This window comes from Erithacus rubecula (assembly GCF_903797595.1).
Source record: "Erithacus rubecula genome assembly, chromosome: 23".
Classification (NCBI taxonomy): domain Eukaryota; kingdom Metazoa; phylum Chordata; class Aves; order Passeriformes; family Muscicapidae; genus Erithacus; species Erithacus rubecula.
Genome location: NC_136675.1, coordinates 1,354,858 through 1,379,373, shown reverse-complemented (window position 1 = coordinate 1,379,373; position 24,516 = coordinate 1,354,858). Strand labels below are relative to the sequence as shown.

Sequence of the window (24,516 nt, the reverse complement as noted above, 5' to 3'; positions counted from 1 at the left end):
CTGATGCAAAGCAGGTTTAGATTAGACACTAGGAAAAGATTCTTCCCTGAGGGTGGGGAGGCCCTGGCACAGGTTGCCCAGAGAAGCTGTGGCTGCTCCATTCCTGGGAGCGTCCATGGCCGGGCTGGAGAGGGCTCTGAGCAACATGGTCAAGTGGAAGGTGCCCCTGCCCATGGCAGGGGATGGGGCTAGATGTGCTTTAAGGTCCCTTCCAACCCAAACCATTCTGGGATTTGTGCTACACAGCACAGAACAAACTGATTCCTTACCCAGAGGATGTGGGAGTCACCCAAGTACAGGAAGCATCAATCCAGTATTTAAACTTCAGGCTGTGCCTGTGCCCTCCATCACTTTCAGAAGGCTTTAACAGCTGCAATAGGGTTTCATCTGATCAAACCTTAATTATCTTTATAAGTCACAGGGCCCAGCGTGGTGCCGCACAGTTTCACCATAATTAATTAATTCCCACCTACTGCAATCAAAAATAAATGATCTAAAGCTACTGGGAAAGGGAGTTTCTGGTTTTATGCTTCACAGTCCACATGTAACAACTCATCCACAGTGAGAAACCACGATGCCATTGTCCCGGGCATCCCACCTCCCTCCGCACGGAGCGGAGCAGGAGCGGCCCAGAGCAGCTCACCCACCTTTGACGATGAGCTCGGCGAAGTTGGAGACGCCGGCGCCGCGGGCGGACTGGGTGACGCAGCGGTACAGGTCCTGCTCCGCCCTGGACACCGCCTCCAGCTGGAACGTGGCCAGGAAGCGCCGGTGGCTGATGTGCTTCACCGAGGCGGCCGGGACCAGCTCGCCGCTCTGCCTCTGCCCAGGGAACACACAGTGTCACGGGAGGCACGCTGGCACCTCCGGAGCCACCGGGGCTGTCCCCAGACGATACCTAAAAGCAGGGGGACCGCCCCTCTCCCGCCGAGTCCAGCGGGGTTCTCTGCCCCAGGAAAGCCGTGTGCGCAGCCGGCTGCCACACTCACCTGCATGAGGAAGCGCTCGGCCTCGGCCGCCTTGCCAGCGGCCACGCACTGGAAGGTGGCGTTTTGTCCCGCGTTCACCTCCACGTCACCCAGGCGGGAGAAATGGGGTGCTTTTGCTGCCGAGGGACAAAGCAAGGGGTGAGGAAGGACCTGAGCTCCAAGGGACCCCACGGCAGCACTGCTGCAAAAATCCCTCCACACCCAAAAACCCACCCGGGATGTCACAGCTGAGCTGAGCCTGACGCCCACCCTCCCAACCTGGCTCTGAGTGAGCCATGTGCTCCTGTCCCCATAGAACCAGCCAGTGTCCCAGGGAGGGAAAAGCCTTTCTCTCCAGCACTTCACAGTGCTGGTCTGCCAGATGCTGAGTATTGATAGAGGGCACAGGTCTCCTGCCTGCAAGAAATAGGGATGACGCCAAGAGCCAGTGTGTTGGGACAGTCGGATTTTGGGTCTCCAATAGCCTCGGAGGCTTCTCTTGATGGGGACACTCAGGCCTCGTGTTCTGTCTTTTCCAAGGTTTTATAAAAACTAAAGCAATGTCGGAGCTGGTGGAGACAGGGATGGAGATGCAAAAAAGGAGCCTCGGGGGAGCCCAGGAGATGGAGCTCCACCAGCCCAGGTAACATCAGGACACCCAGGTGCCACCAGACCCCAGGACCACCCCAACGGACACCAGCGCCCAGCCCAGCCCAGCAGCATCCCTCCCTCAGGTTCCACCCCACGGCACTCACAGCATGGATAATTCAGGAGCAATATGTCATCCAGGCCCAGGTACCCCCTGCGCTCGCTGGAAACCACCGCCTCGAAGAGCACCTGCGGCACCAAACAGGGGTCACCCGTGGCCAGGGGGGCCGGGCTGGGCCAGGGGGGCTGCTGGCCTCACCTGATACTCGCTGGGCCAGAAGAGGCTGACTGCCAGCTCCGCCTGGTGCCACTGGCGGCCGTGCGAGCCGGACGCGTTCCAGACGGCGCCGCCCAGCAGGCCCCCGGGCACGCGCACGTAGGCGCGGAGCGCGCCGGGGCTGTGCCCGTCCCGGCCGAACATGAAGTAGCTGAACTGGAGGCAGTGGGTGTCATTCTCACTCAGTGCTTGGAGGAGCAGGTGAGCTTTCTGGCCCGGGGTGTGCTGAGAGGAGTTCACCATCAGGTAGGAGCCTGGGGCAGTGGGGGAGAAGGGGGAAAGAGTGGAGCAGCTGTGAGGATGGTGAAGGGTCAGGAGGGGCCATACGGGGGGGGGGGGGCTGAGGGCACTCAGTGCGTTCAGCTGGAACAAAGGAAACTGAGGGCAGAGCTCAGCAGGGGCTGCAGCTCCGATCTCTGCTCCCTGGGACAGGGACAGACCCAGGGCAGGGCTGGAGCTGGGCCAGGGCAGCTCAGGCTGAGCTCAGGGAAAGGTTCTTCCCTCCCCCAGAGGTGCTGGCACTGCCCAGGCTCCCCAGGGAATGGGCACTGCCAGAGCTCCAGGGATGGGCAGGGGGATTGCTGGGGGCAGGGCAGGGACAGGGGCTGGATGATCCCTGTGGGTCCCTTCAAATAAGGACATTCTCTGATTCCAATCCCCGTTCCACCTCTCCTGAGTTTTGCCAGAAGGGATACAGAAGATGGAGGATGTGGGACCACAAAGATGTCCATGTCCCCCAGGGTGCTGGCCCACGACAGCCCACAAAGATGTGGGGGACAGGAGGGACCTGGGTTGGACTCAGGGGCAGATGCCTTTTGGGCAGCAGCAGGACACTGTGGTGGGACCTGGCTGCTGGATGAAGAGGGGAGGATCAGAGCTGCTGCCTCCCCAGGGCACCAGGGTCAGGAACAGCTACAGTGTCGCCCTCCTTTAACTCTCACAGCTTTGGCTGCATCAATCCCCCTCTCCAGAGGGACCCCAGCTGTTTAACTCCATTCCCAGCTCCTCGTATCATTTACCACACAGTTGTCACTGCATTTAAACTGTGCTCAGCAGGCACTTGCAGGGGAAAACCTCATTGGCTTAACGAGCAGCAGCATCCAGCTCTCAGGGATGCCTGGGTGGTCATTCCCAGACCTGCCTCACCACCTGGGATCCCACCTCCCACCACCCAACATCACCAGCAGCCTCAGCACAGCCTTGAAGCTGTACTTGTAGGGCAGGCAGGATGACAATCCCAAAGGGGACCCAAAGGCAGCATCATTCCCTGTTCCTGCACACTCCAGCCCAGGCACTCTAGAGCCGGGGGGGGGGGGGGGGGTTGCAGCCCTTCGTGGCAGCTCCCAGAGCTGTCCCAGAGCTGTGGGACTGGCATACAGAATGGATGGGATATGGGACGCATGGGAAGCTGCCCCACTGAATCCTCCCCCTCACCAAAGGCAAGGGCAATATTAATCTTCATTTTAATACCAGCAGAAGCTGTAAATAACAAAGCTGGGCCGTTTATTCAAGCCTGCCATTGTTTTCCTGACAGTCAGTGCTTCGTTATTAATTCTAAACTCGGGCGCTTTCTTCCCATCAACTCCCACTGAGCAGCTCCAAGAAAAGCCTAAGGAAAGTGAGGGGGAATCGTAGGGGGCACCCATCCATTTCCCTACAACACTGGGGATTGCAGGAGGCACCCATTCACTGTCCCAGAATTTGGGACCTGCACCTGGGGGGGACCCCAAAACCCCCAGGGGGTTACAGCACCAGCTGGGGTGACATGGTGCCAGTACCAGACATCTCCCAGTGCATTCTTCAGGGACAGGAACGGGGCAAGGCAAAGAAACCCCTAAAGGGGAAATGTTCAGCACTGACCTGCATGGCTGCCTGGTCCTGCCAGCCCCTTGGGGTGGCTACTCAGGGTGAAATAAAATGATGACAATTTATTTCCTCAGAGTCCAGCACAGCTCGTTTCACACACCAAGGGGAAGCCACTATGTCCATGCTTCTCTTTTTTCTCCTCTTATTTCCCCCAGCAAAATTACTTCTGCTCTAATGAGATCAGCCCCATTTGGTCCAGGCAACAGCAGAGTGGAGAGAGACCATTGAGCCACCCCATGCCAGGGGACATCTCCCAAAAGCCACCTCATTAACGAAGGGACTCTTGTTAACAAACACAGGCCCTTCCTCTGCCCTCCCTTTACAAACAAAAAGTCACAGGATCAAAATAAAGAGGTCAAGACTAAAATTAAACCACTGATGAGTTATTTTAAAAGACAGAGAATGCCCATAAGGTCACCTGGGAGCAGGGATGCACCTGAGCATCCCTCATTGGGCAAGGCTTCCCACACACACTATTTTCCCCTCTTAATTTTCTTCCTGGTGTTGCAGGATTGGAAAAAGCAGGTTCCAACCCCTCGCTTTTGTGCTAATTTTATCCTCCTCTGCTGTAAATATCTGGCATGAGCCTGAAGCCCAGGGTGTGGGTTGGGTTTCCTTTGTAAATATAAGAGAAGCAGAGGTACTTCAAACTGCAAGAGGGTAGAGTTGGGTGGGATATTGGGAAGGAATTGTTCCCTGTGAGGGAGGGGAGGCTCTGGCACAGGGTGCCCAGAGAAGCTGTGGCTGCCCCTGGATCCCTGGAAGTGCCCAAGGCCAGTTGAAGCCCTGCATGCCCAGGGAGGGAAGGGGCAGCTCTTTTTATCGTGCTGCCCATCCCAAGGGCCCTGCCTGCCACTGCATCCCTCCAGGGAAAACCCAAATAGCCCTAGAAGAAGAGGGGGAAGAACCCAGTCCCTCTGCTTCCCGTCTCAATGAGTTTATCCTCCTACAAAATCATCGAGAGATAAAAATAAATTAAAAAAAAAACTTCCAGGAGCTATTAGAAGGCAGGGAAGGCAGGCAGGATGACAGGGAGAGGGCGGCACTGCCAGACAAGAGGTGCCAGGGGACCAGGTCTGAGCACTGCAGCATCTGTCTCCAGGAAATCCTGCTGGAAGACGAAGCTGACGGATCCTTCTCCATGTCAGAGCCGGCACGGGAATCAGGGAACCACTCCCCACTTCTGTGCTGAGCATCTCCCAAAGCAGCCCCAGCAGCAGGGGATGATGTCCCACCCCCATGGCATCCTTGGACACACTGCAGCAATTCCCATGGGAGCAAACAACCAGGCTTTGTGGTTCAAGGGTTTTATGGATGTGCAGCAGGAGCTGATTGGAAAGCGGTGCTCGAGCTGAGAGCTGAAGGAGCAAGTCCTTGGATGAGGTGGGGAGACATCTGAGCTCTCCTGGTGGGGACAACAGCTCAGTCCCCCACAGCACAGGGACAGAGTTGTGCAGGGACACAGCAGCTCCATGCACCAAGAAGCTGTGATGCACAGGGGGTTTCCAAATGTCAGTGAAGAAATTCTAGGAAAAAGCATATTTGATGAAAAATCTCGCCCACAAATATGTTATTTGAATATTTTGAGTGAGGGACCCTCAGAGCCCCTTTCAGTGCCAAAAGAGACTGCAGGAGAGCTGCAGAGGGACTGGGGACAAGGCAGGGAGGGACAGGACACAGGGAATGGCTCCCAGTGCCAGAGGGCAGGGCTGGCTGGGATCTTGGGCAGGAATTGTTCCCTGGCAGGGTGGGCAGGGCTGGGATGGAATTCCCAGAGAAGCTGTGGCTGCCCCTGGATCCCTGGCAGTGCCCAAGGCCAGGCTGGACACTGGGGCTTGGAGCAGTCTGGAATAGTGGAAGGTGCCCCTGCTATGGCTGAGAGTGGAACTGGATGAATTTTATGGTCCCTTCCAACCCAAGCTAGTCTGAGATTGCAGGCTCTCACCTGCCTTACCCAGCTCCCTACAGCTGCTTCTTTAAAAAAGGAACAATAAAGAGACAAAAAAAAAAAAAAAAAAAAAAAAAAAACCACACCAATAATCACGATTGCAATGTGGGAGAGACCCATCTGTCATCTTTAGGTGAAAGAGAGACAAGTCAAGAGAAGGGGGGAAAAAACCCCAAACCAAACAAGAAAGCAAGAAGAGAGTGGGATGGAAAGGTAGCAGCAGGTGGCCAGCAGCCAGCGCCCGCTCCAATAAATCCTACACTCCTTGAAACTGGCTGATCTCCAATAAAAACTCATTTTAATCTGAGACCACGAGACTCTTTGGAAAGTGCTCCCTGGAGAGGCCCTGGTGCTGTGAAATCCCTTTGATCCCCTGAGCTGCTGCCGAGGGGGTGATGGGGCTGCAGGAGTCTCATGCACAGCTCCCCACCCCAAACAGGGTAAAACCACCCAAAAGTGGGGTCCCTGCACCCCTTGGTGCCCCAAGACCATCTACCTGCTCTTAGGGGAGCTTAGGGACAAAAATCCTCTTCCTAGGGTGACACTCACACCATCCAACCAGAGATGTCACACCCAGCTCCCCATCAGTCCTGCAGTTGGTACCCCTTAAACTCTTTGCTCCTCAAGTAGGGAGAGCAGCTCCACTGCACCCAACCCTCCTGCCCCCCCTGCAAGCCCCAGGCTTTAAACTCAGGCAGTTCACTGCAGATTTTAAATTACAACTGAATATTGAGCAGGAAACTCAACTAATTACAGGTTTCAGACTCCATCATGAGCCACCTCAACTCCTAGCTCTGCTTTCCCCAGGAAACCCCCCCTGGACACACACCAATTAGGATAGCTCAGTTTAAAGCAATTACTTGGAAAAATCATCAAGGGAGGAGCAGGGATCTGTCAGCAGACCCCTGAAGGTTGTTTACCCTCCCCCAGCACCCAGGACATGCCAGGAGGGACAGGATGGAAGGCAAAGGGGATGGGAAAAGGCAATGGCAGAGGAGAGTTAGTGGAGGAGAAAAGCCAAACTAAGCCCTGGCATAAACAAGGCACAAGATAAACAGCTGGAGGCAGGTTGATGGAACAGTAAAGAGTTTCCTATAAAGCAGGTAATATCTTAATAAACAGAAAAGGTCATTTTTACTGTTGAGCTGTAAACCAGCTCTCCTGTCTTCCTGCCCATCCTCAGCACAGGACTTGGCCTTCAGGATCAGGCAGGAGCCAGCAGTGCCAAAAACAAGGAGCATCTCACATCCAGTGAACCCCACTGAGCAAATGGGTTCAAGGATGACTCAAGGGGGTCACAGCAGCACAGAGTTCAGAGCAGGGAATGAGCAAAGCCCCCAGATGCACACAGGTATGGTGCCTATACCATCCTCATGGAGAGGGGAGCTCCTCATAGCTGCCTGGCCACTAGAGAGAACACGGACTCAGAAAATAACAAAACACTATTTAAAACAAATTTAAATTTTTTAATTAAAAAAAAATTAAATTTTAAAATTCAGATTTTTAAAAAGTCCATTTTCATTTTCTTCCTTATCCTTCCCAAGATTTTGGAGATGCCTCCAACTCACAAGGCCTTCCCCACAGCTGAAAAAGCCAGAAATGTTTTCTCCCCCATTTCCCACAGACCCAGGGAGAAGCCAAGCCTAAAACACTGCAGGAATTAAACCAGGAGGAGTCACATAGTCCAGCCCTGGTGTACAGGACACAGAGGTGGGGTAGGGACAGAGGGTCCCAGAGACAGGGGGACCCCAGAACTCACCGTGAGGCAGGTCAGGGGTCAGGTGAGGCATCAGGTAACTGCGGATGAGCTCCCAGTCGAAGTCATCGTCCTCACCCTGGCTGTACTCACACTGGTTGGGGTCACTGTCCTCCTCAAAGGTGCAGCCAGCTGTGGGGACACACCTGTCAGCCCCTGAGCTCCCAGAGTAGATGCTCCCTCCCCAAGATGCCACCAGGACTGTGTGACATCCCTGCAATGTCCCACCAGGACTGTGTGATGCCCCTGCAGTGCCCCACCAGGACTGTGTGATACCCCTGCAATGTCCCACCAGGACTGTGTGATATCCCTGCAATGCCCCACCAGGAGGGTGTGATATCCCTGCAATACCCCACCAGGACTGTGTGATGCCCCTGCAATGCCCCACCAGGACTGTGTGATATCCCTGCAATGCCCCACCAGGAGGGTGTGATATCCCTGCAATGCCCCACCAGGACTGTGTGATGCCCCTGCAATGCCCCACCAGGAGGGTGTGTTATCCCTGCAATGCCCCACCAGGAGGGTGTGATATCCCTGCAATGCCCCACCAGGACTGTGTGATGCCCCTCCAATGCCCCACCAGGAGGGTGTGATGCCCCTCCAATGCCCCACCAGGACTGTGTGATACCCCTCCAATGCCCCACCAGGACTGTGTGATGCCCCTGCAATGCCCCACCAGGACTGTGTGATGCCCCTGCAATGCCCCACCAGGAGGGTGTGATATCCCTGCAATGCCCCACCAGGACTGTGTGATATCCCTGCAATACCCCACCAGGACTGTGTGATGCCCCTGCAATGCTGGGGGACTCCAGACATTCCCCAAGGGCACCATGGGCAGGGGTCAGGTCCTGGGTGCTGCCAGGGACCCAGGGCTCCTGTGCAGCTCCACCAGCTGGCAGGTGCCAGGTCCCAGAGAGGCCTCAGCAGCAGGATGTGCCTCAGCTCTGCTTCCCAAGGTAACACAAGGGGCTTCCCCCAGGAAACAGCACTTGTCTGTGGTGGCCACACAAAATTCGTGCTTTGACCCCAACCCTCCACCTGCAGATTGGGCTCCTGGGGGTCTTTCCATGGCCCCATGTGAGTGTGGCAGTTCTGAGCCAGGAACTCCAACTCCCTGAAGGCAGCCCTGAGCCCCCCTCAGCACAGCTGAGTCCTTTGGGCAGTTCTGTTTTATTCCAGATTTATCTCCTGGGAATCCGAGGGTGTTCACACCGCACCTCCCTGGTCCACGGCGTGCTGGACTGAGCAGTGGAGCAGATGCCAAAAGGCCACTTGCTGCCACGGGAGGTGACACAGAGACAGCTCCCCATGCCACATCCAGCCCCCTCCCAGTCCAGCCCCATTTCCAGCTCCCCCATCCCACATCCATGGGAGCCGGGGCTGGGGCGGCTGGGCCGTGGGGCCCGCGGGGGCTGCTGGCTCACACTGCCCCATTGTCCCGTTAACGCCGCGCGCAGGGACCGGCACGGCGCTCATTAACGCCCGGCTGACGAGGGGCCCCGGGAAGCCCTGAGCAAGCGGAATGAACAAAGGCAAATATCCCCTAATGGGCCGGCAGGAAAACAGAGCTGGGCCAAGGGATTATTTCTGCTGTTTTCCTCCCATTTTATCCCAAATTACATCAGTAATTCCCCCCGCCACCCGGGGATTTGGCAGTTAATGGCCTCGCTGCCGGCACGGGTTGTGCTTCCCTGTGCTCAGGGATGCTTGGATGCAACACTTAGTCAAACACGAGTCCAAACACTGGGGAAAAAGCCCATAAGATGCCCAGGAAATTTCAAATCCCAACTCTATCATATGTAAGAAGACATTTGTGGCTTTTTTCGCCCCTTTGCACTCATTTTTTAAAGCACGAGGGCACATTCCAGCTCCACCACCAACTGTTTTTTCCTCTCAGAGCCATAAGAAACTTCTTTTTTAAAAAGTGTAAGCAAATTCTCTCCTATTCATACGTCTGGAAGCACTGAGACATCACAGCTTTCTTAAAGCCCTTCCCGAAATGGAGCGTCTGCCCAGCCCACGTGCGGATGTGCCCCCGCACCACAGCCCCTGGTCCTCAGCTCTCACCACGAGACGTGTCAGATTTTAGAGTCTGGAACTTGGCTGCACTTTCTAACGGGAGGAAAAGCACAAATCTGTCAAAATTTTCCAGGAAGGAAGGAAAATAAAATAAATTTCAAAATAAAACAGTGTCAGAGACTAAGTGCCAAATGATTTAAAAGAAAAAAAAAAGCCCAAGTGTTTCTTTCCAAGATCTGCAGAGCAGGATATTCTGGGAGGCAGAAATTTGTTCTTGGGGGATTTTTTTTTTTGGACTGAGAAACCAGAGCAGAGACAAACAATGTTTCAGGCTGGCAGAGCCCTATTCCCAGGGAAAAGTGATTCCTTCACCCCCAATAAACTATTCCCAGCCGCTGAAAACATAACAAGATATGTACCCTCCTCCCCGTCCTGGACTGCAGCCCCCCACCCAAACCCTGCTGCCACCCCCAGTGCAGCCACTGCCACCAACCCACGGCTCCATCAGCCCACAGCTGCCTCCTCGGCCACCCACAAGACGATGCCTGGGCTGCAGAAGTTAAAATGCAATTATAGAGCAGATCCTGTGCTGGCCGAGCTGATCCATCTCCCTGCTCAGACAGGTTTACTGCCACGGCTTTTCCCAGCACGAGCCTTCCCTCCCATCCACGGCACAAAATGAAGGCAGTTCCACTGGCCACTCCATTTCCCTGACTAATTTGTCCATGATTTGTACACACAGGGAAAAAAGCCAAAGGGTTTCACGAGCCTTGGTTTCCAAGAGTTATGGGATGCTTCTGGCACCATCTCTCCCCAGTCAAGGACATGGCTGGGAGAAGCTCGACCTCCAGCAGGTTCTCCCACCTCATAACAAGATTAAGAGCATAAAAATTAACACCTGAGCAATTAAATGCCAACAGCCCAACTCCACAGGGGGTGGCTGGAGGTGCTCCAGCAGCTGTGGAAAGTCAGAGGAGGGCAGGGAGGCCGCAACCCAAAATATCCATCTGCAGCAGTGGGAGGTTATTCCATCCCAAGGGCAGCAGGACAGGGACTGTGGGAGCTGGGTGGGACTGTTCTGGGAATGGATACACCCTGACAGCGAAGCAAGGAGCCCCCAGCCCCCAGAGCTGGCTCCAGGCCAGGGCGACAGCAGCTCCGGGTGCGGAGGTGAAGGCAGCAAGTGCGGGAGGTGAGATCCCAATGTGACAACAGCTAAAAATACTGCAGGGAGCTGGGGGTCTGCCCCGGGGGTGGGATGTGTCTGAGACACAGCCTGAGCACCCCAAAGCTGCCTAATCACCCCAAACACAGAGCCTGCCTCATGCACGAGAGGCAGCCCGAGCCAAGGATGAGACGTGCCCCGTTGAACACCCAACACAAAACCCCCATAGCATCACAGCATTCCTGGGCAGAGGGGAGAGAGGGGTGAGCACCAACACAGGCATTTAACACCAGAGGGACCAGAATATTTTTTAAAATAATGAAAAAAGAGGTGGTTTGAGAGATTTGCTAGGGAGGTGGAGACCTGTGCTGCTCAGCCTCCTCCAGGTAGTGCTGCCACCTCCATGGATCCACCATGTGCCCAGGCGGAAAGGAGCAGAGGGACAGGCACCAGTGCAGAGGGTAAACACCAGATGAAGCAAGACTGTTTGAAAGCAAGCAAACACAGGTGACTTGAGGGGTTTGCCAGGGAGCCTGGTAGCAAGCTTAGCATTAAGTACCACTGCAGCACCGGGGCATGCGGAGGGAGCAGAGGCACGGGCACCAACATGAGGATTAAACACCAGATGGACTAAATTTTCTTAAAAAGAAAGAAGAGGAGGTGGATTAATGGATTCACCAGGGAGAAGGGCACCACTGCCATTCAGCATCCCCCTCTACAGGGATGGAGAGGAGGAAGTCTAGGGAGGGGAGGGACTAGCGATTCACAAAGAAGAGGGAGGAAAAGAAAGACCAAACTGCCAAGTACAAAGGACAGAATCTAATTAATTCTCCGTGGCCACCAAGGAACGTGGCTGCCTGCCCACAGCCCACCCTGCGCTCTTTCATCCACATAGTCAACGCTGCTCTCTCTTCCAAGTTAATTACACACTTAAACCTTTCCTGTTTAACCTCCTGCACCATGGGACATGATCCATGGCTTCTCTTGCCTTTTATCGAGCAGCCTTGAGAAGGCTCCAGTGCCAAAGGGCAGCCCAGCACCATCCAGAATTGGGATCACAGCCCAGCACCATCCAGGATGGCAGGATTGAGATCACAGCCCAGCATCATCCAGGACTGGGATCACAGCCCAGCACCATCCAGGATGGCAGGATTAGGATCACAGCCCAGCATCATCCAGGACTGGGATCACAGCCCAGCACCATCCAGGATGGCAGGATTGTGCTCTCTCCCACCCAAGACCCTCTGGGGTATCATCTGATGGGAATGATACACCAGTAATGTCCCAAAATGGGGACAGGCCTTATGAAAAATGGGTTCATACCAAAACTTTAGCAAGTGCTGTTTGCCCAGAGCTACAAAATGCAATGTAGCCACCCAGGACACCCAGTCCTAATGGGAAAAAGCCCATTTTGCTTCTAGCCTGGCTTAGCCAAGACTGGGTCAGCCCAATGGTCATCTCTGAGTGCAGCAAGCCACCCTGCAGAGTAAAACCATCATATGACCACACCAAGATGTGGCAGGGGGTGAAGAGAGCTCTCCTGCCATTAAACCCAGAGTTCCCACTGCCTCCCAGGAGAAGGGATGGAGCCAGAGGCTCCACAGTTGTACACCCCCAAACCATCATGCCCATGGCCTCTCCTCTTACATGAACACGAGCAAGATGCTCTTTGTCTGCACCAAAGGATGAAGCTCTCTACACAGTGTAAATGCTGCAAGTGGGGAAAGCGAGGCACAGAGTTGATGTGGTGAAGTCCCAGAACACTGGCAGCCCGGGATCACCCCAGGGATGGCACAGAGCCCAGGGAGATGGGTTTGCTGGGATACAGAAGCACAGCTCCAGCAGATCCCGGCAAGGTGCCATCCCTTCCCTAGCACCCCCGGAGCAGAGCCAGCCTTCCATCTCCAGATCCCAGCTGCTATTTAAAGGTGCTTTCCTTGGCACACTCCTACAGGAACGTGCCCCAGGAAGGAAATGCTGGGAGGTGCTTCCCTCCGGGCGCCGGCAGACATGGGGGACAGGGAGCACGTTCTGCAACTCCTCTAAAATTAGATGCAATTAGATGCACTTCTCAGCCAGTGAGATCCTGTACACAGCACCCCACAGGCTCCTGGGCAAGGTTAAGGGAACTGGGATCATTTCTGTCTGCAGGGGGCTCAGATTCCTGGGGCTGGGGCTGTTTGGCACTGAGGAATCCAGCTCATGTGAAAATCTAGACAGGGAGATGGTCCTGTGTGCCAGCACCCCAACATCTCACACTGACAGGGACCACCACCATGCCAGGTACAACAACAGCTCCTTGGCCAAGCCCAAACACCTCAGGAGTTCACTGGGAGAGCCCTTCCAGGCCAGGCCAAGGGGAGCTGGATCTCTCCATAGCTGCACTTGGCACAGGCAGAGGGCCTGGGGCAGCAGCACAACATGGAAAGTGTTTCTGTGCATCACTGCCCAGAGATGACGACAAACCCCTTCCCTGCTCCTCTGCTCCTCACTTCTGCCAAAGAGAAACTTTCAAAAGAAATATCACTGATTTCTCAGCTCTGATAAAAGCTGATTGGAAGAATATGGAAAGCAGCACCATTAGAATTCTCACCAATAGTTTGTTTTGGTTCTCCAAATAATTTTAAATATTGTATATAATAGAAAAATAATTTGCTCAGTTCTAAGAAACATCAATTTGCAACTTGAAGCCTTGTATATTAGCCAGAGAAGCTAATGTGTAAACATTAGCAGCTCCAGGAACACATGGGGTTTGGCCAATGCAATTCCAGGGAGAGAGCAGCCAGATATTAAGACAGAGGATTTGCATAATAAGTCACTTATGCCTGATAACCTCAGTGTTTGGAACATGCAGGACTAGAGAACAATATCCATCTGCCAGCAACTACAGAAGACATAAATCTCCTTTTATCCCTTTTTTTTTTTTTTTTTACTCTTAAAGACTCTCTATGGCTTTTACCTGCAGGTCCCCAAGGAGTTGTCAAACCTCCTGCAGCAAGTACCCACTCCCAGCAGCCTCTGAGGAACCCCAGGGATGGGGGAGAATTGGCAAATCTGGATTCATTACAGGCATTTTGAAGCAAACACATCTGGGAAGATACAACTCCAAAGAGTTTACAGGGGTGGCTTGTGCTTGGGCAAGGACCAAGTGTGCCATACATCACTGTATGGTGAAAGTGCATTTAAAAGCAAAGGGGGATGCAAGAATCCTTCCTTGGGGCAGCTGCAGCTCCCCATGCTCTCAGCTCCAGGGGGATCAGCACTCCTGGGACTGGGGTGCTGCATCAGCCCGCTGCAGGTAGCACCAGGAATGTCTCCCTGGAGTTCACCTCCCTGGCTGCTTGGAGATGCTGGGGGACACAAGCCAGGTTTTAGCTCCATGCCCAGAGGGGATGTGGGGATTTAACATCCCATCCAAGGGCTGCTCGTGCCCAACACCTGGACCCAGATAGTGCTGTTCCCAAGGAAGGCCCAACATCACTCGAACTCTGCTCAAGAGAGGTCCTGCAGCACAAAAACACCCTCAAGCTGACAGCCAGGAGGCCACTAACCCTCAGCACAAGTGCTTTAATAATGAACCATGGCTTAATTAACGTCGTCAGTGCTGCCTCTTGGACTCTGTGGGAAGAAAAACAGGGCAGGAAACCTTTGGAGAGCTCCGTCCTGCCACTATCGATCGCTCCCTGTGCAATTACAGCTCACGGGCTGCAGAGCTGCCTTGGGGAAAAAAATGGGAACATATCAAAAACTGGGAAAAGCAGGGGGAAGAAAGCTCATTTCTCCCCCTGGCTCCTTTATTACTATCAGGTCCCCCAGGTCCCTGCTGAGGACCATCCACCCCTCACACCCAGAGACACCAGGACCGTGAGACCTGAGGGGCACACGCTGCTTTCAGGGGATGCCTGAGGACATGGAGATGCTCCCTTGGCACGAATTCAGGCAGGAAAAGCAGCTACCCAGGGACACAGCAGCACCAACAAAGCCCTGGAGGCTCCAACACCAGCTGCAGAAATCATGGGAAAGACCAAGTTTTCTACACCAATCTCATTCTGAAGGGGATAGAAAGGGGGGAACCCTCAGTCTCCCCTGCCACAGCAGGTCCCACATCTTCACAGTGATGGATGCAGGAGCACAGTGCCAGGAGGCTCATCCTCCAAGGATGGAGCATGTGCCAGTGCTGGGAGGGCCTCAGGAGGCAGCTCCAAGGGTCATTCATGGCTTTCAGGGCAGAGAACAGAACCAGAGACCCTCAGCTCCCACCCAGGATGGGGCTGCAGCATCCCCACTGTGCCCAGCGCCCCAGCCAGCTCCACACAGGGTAAAGCTGGGGAGAAGAGGAATGAGGCTCAGTGCCATGCAAAATCCAGGTCACCATCCTCCTCCTCCTTCCATGCCACCAGCAGAGCCAGGAACAGCAGTGTGGGCTGACTGACGTGGGGCTGGGGGTGACAGTGTGTGACAAGGGCACATCCATCACCAGGGCTCAGCCCAGCCTCTGCTGTGCAGCTGGAGGTCACAGGCACCAGCCCTCACAGGAGGAATGAAAAGGAGCCCTGTGCCCAGCAGGTCTGTCACAGCTCTGGGGAACACACTGGACCATGCCAGGCACCCTTCAGACAGGCAAAGGTAAGGAAAAAGCAAATCAAACCCAGAAAAGAGAGGTTTGTTTTTACCAGTTTACCAGTTTTACCATGGTTTACCAGTCCATTAATTTGGCTCAGCCACCCCAGTCAACACTGGCTTGGACATCCATCCATCCTGACCTGCAGCACCCTCAACCCATTCCAGCAAAAACTCTGGGATTACACTAAGTGTGCAGGAATGACTGAAAAGTCCCTGCAGTGCCAGAAGTGTACACAACACCCTGCAACCCCATGGGAGAACCATGAAACCCCAGTGCCCAGCACCTTCCACCTCCTCCCTGCACACATCCTGCCTCAGACAGATCCCAGTTCCCATCCAAGACCAGTTGCAGCCACCATTCCATGGGAAGGAAGGCAGGAAGCAGCCCTCTTGCACAGAGAAATGTCATTCAGAGCCAGCAGCTCCCCAGACAGGAGTGAGAGAGGGTGAGAGACTAAATAAAAAGTTCAGCTGATACAAAGAGAAATAGCCCAGTGCAGAGATGCAGCGCTTTAGTTTAATATTGTTATAATCCAGGGAAAGCAGGCTGGTTGCTGGCTGCAGAAAATCAATGGGATATTATCACTCAGCAGACAGATGAAAATACAGTAAAAATAAGTAGAAATAATAACAGAAATAAGTGAGTCCTTGGGAAGAGCCCCAGAAGGGCAGTAGCTGAACCTGAACCAAAGGGAGAGTTCAGAGCCTGCCCTGGCATTGGGGGTCTTCCAAAGTCACTCCCAAGCTGCTCCTTCCCCAAAAAACACACCAGAAAGCTCCAGCACCCACCTCCACAGGGTGCAGAGACAGGTGCCCCACTGACACCAAAACCACAAAACCAGATGTCCCAGTGAGGACCTTGAGGTGCCAGGGGATGCCCAGGATCATTCACCTACACTAATTCAATTAAGCACATGGTAATTAAGGAAAGAGCATTTATGCAGCTAATTCTCCAGGGTGTCAGCTAAGGGGCAGGATGTGGTGGCAGGGGATGAGGACCTGGCACCTGAGGGTGTGGGGGGCTGTGAGAGGTCCTCGTTCCCACGGGTGGGCTGCCAGCAGCAGGGAAGGGCTTTGGAGGAGACACCATCCTTGGGTGGATCTGCCTGCACTTCCTGACCAGCCTTGAGAACTGCTGCCAATGAACCCTCCACCATCACAGCTTCTTGGAGGAACCTAAGGCCCCAGGGCCACGCAGCACAGGACAGAGAGGGGGCTGCACCCTGAGGAGTCCTACAGAGCACCCCCAGAACCACAGCAGCTCCACAGACACCCCCAAATCCATCCAAGCAAGGGAATGGAGTTTGCTGAAGTCCATCCCTGCACCTGCTCTGGCCTCCTCCAGTGAGGAGCCATTCCCACATCTCCTGCCAGGACACAGCAGAAGAGCCCTCAGGCAGTGCCCTATAGCCAAGCCCCTCTCTCTGGGGGAGCAGCTGGGCCACAGCAAGTGATTCATCTCCTCTTCTAGCCTGGCCACCACTCTCCTCTGGTGCATCCTGCTCTGGGGTCCCACCCTGGCCAGCGTGTCCAGCAGCTGAGGCTCCCTTGCTGGTCCAGAGCCTTGGCTGGGCTCATTGGGCTAATTAGGCTGAAGGCCTCCAGCACAAAGCAGCACACAAACACCCAGGGGTCATTAGGGCTTGTCTCCTGAGCAGGGCTGTGGGGACAGTGGCCTTATTAAGATTCATCAGGTCATCCATGTCCCCATTCCTCATCCTCAGAGCATCTCCTGCCTCCCCATCCCAGCCACAATCCTGATTAACTTAATGATGTCAGGAAAGTAGGATCCACATAGGGAGCCCAGGGAGCCAAAGCACTTATTTGTTAATTTGGGGCTCCCCAGCACCAGCAATGGGCAAGGATGGACCCTCTGGCAGTCCAGGAAGGCTTCAGGGAGCTGGGGGACCTGTGCCAGCACAGCCACCCTGTCATGAGTGATTTGCCAGTATTTTTCAAGCCCAATTAGAAAAAGGCATCAAAAAATCGTGTATGACAAAAATATTCAGGAAGTTGCTCCAGCTGCAGCATACTCCCACCCCCCAGCTGCAGTGCAATGCTCTACTCCCACTGCATCCCTGCTGGGGATGGGGGCTTTCCCAGCTTCCAGTCAGAGCCCACCCTGGGTGGGCAGCGGGGTCCCCAGGCACATCCCTGTCCCTGCTTCCAGCAGCAGGGCTGCCCAGAGCCTCCCACCTGAGCTGGGGCCCCCACCCCTGCTGCAGGACTCTGGGTCAGCCGGGTCCAAAGGGGTGCCAAGCACCTCCCTTACCCCACTCCTGCTCCTCAACATCCAGAGCACTCTGGGAGGCAGGAAGGTCAGGAAATAACACATTTATGACCAAAGCCAGTCAAGAGGGTCCTTCCAGCTGTGAATCTGTCCCACAGTCAAGGTGACACACTGAGACCCCTCTGAGCCCCAGATCCCATGGCACAGGGGGAGTTCTGCTCTCCTGCTCCTGCAGTGAGCAGCACCTGCACCCAAATCTGGGGTCTGGCAGAGGCATCCAGGAATAGGAAATAGAGACAGCCCCAGCCTGGCTCACCACAACCCACACTTGGATTCACTCTCCAGGTGGGAGAAATTGGGGTGCAAAGCCTGAGCCCCTTCAACATGCAGGAAACATGTTCCCCCCCACCAGGGCCCAGGCAGAGCTACACACCTGGGCTGTGACACCCAGGCAGGACCTGGAGCAGCACACAAGCAGCTGGGAATGAGCTGCAGCCAACAACCACCCAGCAAGCAGGAAAAACACTCTTGATTAAAAAAAAACAAAAAACATAAAATAACAGCCACAAAGGGCAGCTGACATGTGAGTCCCAGCAGGGAGGGGGAAAGGGCTGCTCCACAGGCAAGAGCTCTCTGCCTTTGCCTTCCAGCAACTGGAAGTGCTGGCCTTTGCCTTTTGATCCAGGCAGAGGGTGCAGAACCTGCCACTCCCAGGGCCAGGAAAACAACAGCTCAGAACACCCAGGAAAGTCTCCTGACACCTGCCAGCTCCACAGCCACTCCCCAGAGACGTCCTTCACCCAGCAAAGAGGAGCAGAGCCCATGGCCCCAGGACCACTCCAGCCAGGCAGCCACAGCCTGGCACCCCCTCCCCACCCCATCATCCACCCACATCCATCCCAGCACGGGCAAAAGCAGCAGCAGCTCCTGCCAGGCCACCTGCAGCAGAAAGGAAAAGCTCCATCTTCAGGACCTATTTACTTTGAGGCTGACAACAAGGAGGCAATTAGCTCCGGGGGATAAATTGTTGGGAATCCTTCTTGTCCAGAGCAGAGTCTGAGTTTCACCAAGCACAAAGAGGGGTCTCCAGGCTGGAATGGGAGAGCAGGATTCAAGGAAAGCTGCAAAGCAAATCCTGAGCTGCCACAGGGGAGAAGAGGTTTGGGAATCTCGACATTAAATCACACATTAACTAAAGGTTCCCAGACATGTCTAATAAGACAATTACAGTGCATGTTAATAATAGATTATTAAAAAGCTTATTTATGGATGTTTAAGCAGGTAGATGGCAGGGCCATGTCGATAAGGCTCTCCAGAGCCTGTGCTACCTCCCACTTCCCAGAGATGCAGCAGGGATTTGCCTTCCTCTGCCTCCAGCCCCTCGTGCTTAACCCTCACATGACTGCCCAAAGCAAAGCAGCAAATCCCTGCAGAGGGACTGCAGCTAGGAGATTGTTATGAAACATTTTGGGGTGCCCAGAGCTCCCAACTCCTCTGCAGAGCAAGAACTGGGCGATGAAGTGACAGAAAAGCTCCATCCCAAGTGCAGTCAAGGGAAAAAACAACATCAACAGACAGCAAGGAGGTTGTCACAGCCAAGACAGGGGTTAAAGCCACCAACAAGCACCTGCCTTGGTCTTCCAGGGGGCGTCCCTCATCCCCCAGGACCCTGATCCTGACAGGCTGTATTCTGGGAAAGCTCCCAGGGAAGCTGGAATAGACCTAGTTTGTCTTAGTTTGGATAATAAAGGAAAAAATGTGTATTTCAGGCCAGGAGGTGACTCACCAGCATCCCTGTTCCCGAGGCCAGGGCAGGTCCAGGCACCCAGAGACAAAACATGAAACAGGAGTTTTGGAACAAGAAGAAAAGCACAAAAATGAAACAAATGTAACTCCAAGTCTTGATGGGGGAGAAGAAAAACAGGCATTGCCAGGCTCCACTATGGAGCTGCAGATACAGAGCCAGAGAGACAAGTCCATCCAGGAGCATCAGCATCACTTGGAGCCTCCCTAAATTCTGCTTCTCCCTCATGGATGATGAAAATCCACCACACTGCAGTGTCTCTCTGCACACACTGGAGAGCCAAGGGCTCGGGAACCAGAAACTTCTGCCCCGGGCACACCTGGGCATGTCAACAGGATTTTCCAGAGCATCCCGACGCAGGAGCCTCAAGGGTGTTTGCACTGTCTGGGCGCTCCGGGAAAGGGCATGGCATTCCCAGGACATTAAAAACACACGCAGGAACAAACAAGAGAAAGAGCTTCTCCCCTGGCGCGGCAGAACAGGCAAGAGGGGGAAAAAAACCAAAACCGCAGCCTGAAACAAGCTGACAAGGAAAATGTAACGTTCTCGCACATTTTATGTGCTTGGCGAAGGCGGGGTGGGGAGAATAAAAATGCCTTGGCCTGGGAGAGCCGGTGGAGGGAAACAAACACCGGGAAAAACGCTGGAAGAGAAGCATCGGGCACCAGAGCACCCCGTCCCCCCGCAGCACCCGGGGACACCTCTGCTCCTGACCCCCTTCCCCGAGCATCCCCTGCTCATCCCTTCCCCCAGCACCTCCCGAGCCCCCGTGGCCGTTACCGGGCGGGGCTGCCCCGCTCCCGACCCCAATCCCAGCCCCGGGAACGGCGTCGCTTCGGCTGCTCCCATTCATTCCACCGCGACAGCACCGCCGCGTCGGGGTCAGGGTCACCCGTGCCACCTCCTGCCAGCGCTGTCCCGCGGGGACAGGGACGCTTGGGGGGCCCGTCCCCCCTGCCTGACCCCAGCTGGTCACCACAGCCGGCAGCCACGTCCCCCGGCCCCCCAAGCAGTCTGAGTGCCTCTGGAGACGCCGCCAGCCCCAGTCCAGTGCTCCCTGGCAATCCCAACCTCCCTAGTGGAAGCTGCAAACCCAAATAATTTATTTACTTAATTCCTGCTAACGAAGTCGGAGCCGAGCGCAAACAGTTTCCGCATAATTCCGGCAGGAGTGGCACGCAGCGCCGCGGCCGTGTGTCCCCATCGCGCGTCCTCACCGCCCGAAAACAGCCCGGGCGCACGGGCTGGGACCCGAGCAGCTCACTGCTGAACTCCTGGGGGCAACACAGAGAAGCAGAGCGCACCTTACCACGGAATCATTGGGAAACATCACTGAGCGAACCATGCCCTCAACACGTCCCCAAGTGTCACATCCACCTTTCCTGGCAGGGAACGCAAAAAGCGGAGGGAGACACCTGAGCCTGCACAGCCTCCTGCCCCCGGGCCCCGCGCGGAGCCCTGCGAGCCAGGCGGCTCCCGGCCACGGGCTTCCAGCAGGGAAAGGCTCCGCGTGCTGCTGCAGAGAGCCCAGGGAGGACAGACGGGGCTGGCAAAGCCGCTGGTGCCAAGCACAGGTCCCCATCCCAGCCTGCTGACACCCCACGAGCCCCGCGCTGCTCAGTTCGGGGGGTCAGCCAGTCCCTCCCAACACCAGCCAGGCCCCTCCGTGACAGGCACTACGGGCCGGCAATGGCAGCTCACTCCCCGCGAAACCTTCGTAACGGGAAGCCTGAAGGCTGCAGGAAGGAGTAAACACACCCTAAGGCCGTGGGGGGCTGTGACGAGGGCACCCCAGTTCCTCCCTGTGCCTCAGTTTCCCCACCTGTAGAAGGGACCACACGGAACCCCTTCTTCGCAAAGGCACAGGTAAACTAACCCATCTTCTTAAAATATCCACCGAGTCAAGCAGCTGGTGCTCCCCAGCGGCCCACAGCACGTGTAAATGGTTTAAATAATTTCTCCCAGCCCTGCCACTGTGCAGCCCCAGGGATGAGCCGGGCAACCTCCCCACAGCCGGCCAAGCCACATCAGCAGGAGCAAACAGCAGATCCATGGGTAAAGCAGCGTGCAGTGGAGCGGGGGGGCTGGCAGCAGACCCCTCACCTCCAGCTAGATCCAGTCCCTTCGGCTCCACTGCGGAGCTGAGCCTGCTCTGCATCTGCCAGAGAAATGGAGCAAACACGCTCCTGATTCACACCAGGAGCAGGCTCGATCCTGCCCTTCGCCATTGTCGCCCTGCAGCGAAGGGAACCCACCGAGGGAAAAGGGTTTGTTTAGGAGGGGACTTTCCCCACAAAGCCCCCCAGTCCCCAGTGCGTCCCCACCACTGCCCCTCCAGCCTCTCACGGGCTGCAGCAGCTCAGCCCTGAGAGCCAGCAGAGCACACACACACGAGGGCTGGGGAGCAGCAAACCCCAAACCCCCCCCCCCCCGAAACCGGGGGAACAGAGGCCGCCTATTCCAGCGGAGCACGGAGCTCCCCACCAGCCCCGTGCCTCAGTTTCCCTATCACCCCCTGCCAGCCCCGAAGCTCAGAGCAGCTCTCCCAGCACACAAACTCTCCCCCTCCCCCCACCAAAATGCAAACCCTTCCCATTTCCCCCACCCTGCATGAGCCAGGGGAGCCTCAATGGCTTCACCTTCCCCCCCCCACATCGTCTCTCCACTCCCCCATCCATCCCCCACCGCACAGGTCAGCCGCCGCTTGTTTTCTGCTGATGGGTGTCACTATTTATAATCTTTGGAGAAATGCCACTACCCATAAAAACAAAATCAATGCACCACCACAGGGACTGAGTGCAGGTGAGCAGGTTGGATTTAAAGATAAAAACCCAAAGAACTAGGCAAAAATACACTTTAATGTGATCAGCATCATCCAGGAGCTAGAGGTGACAGCGCCAGGGACCCCTTGGAGTGAGGCACCAACTCCCTGTTCCCCGTGGCTCCGTTTCCTCCAAAAAGCGCTCATAGCCCCCGGTAGCACTTCGGGAGCCCCAAATTCCCATTTCCCGCAGCATCCAACCCCGTTCCAGCTTCCCGAAGGGATCCGGGAGCGAGTCATCGTCACCCCGCATCAGCCCTTTCCCAGCCCCTGCCTGGGGGGTCCCGGGGGGCACAGGGCTCGGCGCCGGGGTGCTCAGGGGGAGGAGAGCAAAACTTAAAATATGTGAATTAATAAAATCAAATTAATCGATAGATCGTATTTCAGTACAACTCCCCCGGTATCCCCGCGGTACAAAGAGAGCCAGGAGGCTGCGACCGAAGCCGCCGCGGCCGCCACCTGTTCTACCGGAGGGTGCCCAGCTTCCCGTCGGGGCCCCCGGTGAAACCAGCGGGATCCCGCCGCCCCTCGGGCACCGCCATGGGGCTCTTCTCGCCCGCGCTCCCCCCGCCGCCACCGGGGGAAGTTTTTCCTCCGGGGGTGCGGCGGGAGAGGGGCTCGGACGGCGACCCCGGTACCGGGAGCGAGCGGGAGCCGTGGGGCAGCGCTCGGCGGAGCATCCTCGGGGTGGGGGGCGCCGCCGAGACCCCCGGTATGGAAAACTTCCCCCGGTGGCGGCGGGGTCTGGCGGGAGCCCGCAGGCAGGAGGAACCCCTGTGCCGGTTCCCTGAGGGGAGGGAGGCGGGATCCCGGTGGCTTCAGTGAGGACGCGGGTCCCGAGGCGGCTCGGGGACTCTCCGGTGGGAACAGGTGGCGGCGGGACGGGCGGGACCCTACGCGCACCGGGGACAGTGGAGCCCCGGAGCCGCACCGAGCGAGCAGGACCCCTTTCCCCTGCGCACACACCGCGCTCCGTTCCTACCGGCGGGCGTCTCGGTGTCCAGCGCGTAGACCCGCAGGGCGAGGGCGAGCAGCAGCGCCCGGGCGCTCCGCATGGTGCGGCCGGTGCCGGGGACCGGGCGGGGGGCGGCGGGGCCGTGGCCGCCGCCGCCGCTGCGCGCCCGCGGTTCCGGCGCGGCGGGGGCGCAGCGGGGCCCCGCGCCCGCCCCGCGCCTCAAATACCGGCGGCGGCGGCTCGCGCCCGCCCTGACGTCACCGCCGCCCGCGGGGGGGCGCGGGGGGGGCGCCGGTACCGGGAACGGCAACGGCGGCGGGGCGGCGGCGCCCCCTGGCGGACACGAGCGGTGGGTGCCGCGGGGGAAGTTTGCGGAGAGAGGGGGGCGGTCCCGGGAGTTACGGGGAGTTGGGGGGGGCTCTCCGGTACTGGGGGGAGGAGAGGAGAGGAGAGGGAGAGGAGAGGAGAGGAGAGGAGAGGAGAGGGAGAGGAGAGGATGAGGAGAGGAGATGACGAGGAGGGAGGGAGGAGGAGAAAGAGGAGAGGAGAGGAGAGGAGAGGAGAGGAGAGGAGAGGAGAGGAGAGGAGAGGAGAGGAGAGGAAGAGGAGAGCGAACGAGGAGAGGAGGAGAGGAAGACGGAGAGGAGAGGAGAGGAGAGGAGACGGAGGAGGAGGAGGAGAGAGAGGAGCGGAGAGGAGAGGAGAGGAGAGGAGAGGAGGAGCGGAGAGGAGAGAGAGTAGAGGAAGAGGGAGGAGGGCGAGGAGAGGAGAGGAGAGGAGGCAGGAGAGGAGCCGAGAGGAGGAGGAGGAGGAGAGGGAGGAGGCGAGGCAGAGGAGAGGAGGGAGAGGGAACGGAGAGGAGAGGAGCGGAGAGGAGAGGAGAGGATAGGAGAGGAGAGGAGGAGGAGGAGGAGAGGAGAGGAGAGAGAGGAGAGAGAGCGAGGAGAGATGGGGGAGGGGTTCCGGGAGTTACGGGGGAAGTTGGGGGGCGTGCACTTCTCCGGTCATGGGGAGAGGAGAGGAGAGATGGGGAGGCCGGTCCCCGGGAGTTTTTTACGGGGGAGTTGGGGGGTTCTACCGGTAAGGGGGAGAGGAAGACGGAGAGATGGGGAGGGGGTCCCGAGAGCTGGGGGCGGCGGGCGGCGCTCGGTTAAGGGAGGAGGTTCTCCCGTGTAGGGCGTGCGAGGAGGGGGGCGGTACCGGGAGTTACGGGAGGGCGGGCGGTGCGTGGGTAAGGGGGAGTGGGTCTCCTGTACCGGGGGCTGCGAATATCCGGTACCGGAGGAGAAAGGGAGGAAGCCCCAGGCGAGGCGGGGAATGGGGGTCCCGGGAATCACGGGACTGAGAGCGGTGCACGGTTAAGGAAGGGGAGGTCTCCGGTGCCGGGGAGAAGGGCCCGGGCTGCCCGGGAGCGCCTCCAGCTTACAGAAGGGTCC

At 56.6% G+C, this 24,516-nt stretch overlaps 1 protein-coding gene across 1 annotated transcript in view; it reads right to left on the bottom strand.

The window, feature by feature from the left end:
* Positions 1–23,330, bottom strand: part of PTPRU (protein tyrosine phosphatase receptor type U) — a 58,433-nt gene extending 35,103 nt beyond the window's left edge. The window contains exons 1-6 of the mRNA XM_079325844.1: positions 23,108–23,330; positions 7,467–7,595; positions 1,876–2,147; positions 1,724–1,805; positions 990–1,105; positions 648–822 (exon numbers count right to left, since the gene is read on the bottom strand). Of these exons, the coding sequence (XP_079181970.1) occupies positions 648–822; positions 990–1,105; positions 1,724–1,805; positions 1,876–2,147; positions 7,467–7,595; positions 23,108–23,180 (847 nt within the window). The 5' untranslated portion in view covers positions 23,181–23,330. The remainder of the gene's footprint in view (positions 1–647; positions 823–989; positions 1,106–1,723; positions 1,806–1,875; positions 2,148–7,466; positions 7,596–23,107) is intronic.
* Positions 23,331–24,516: the final 1,186 nt, after the last annotated feature.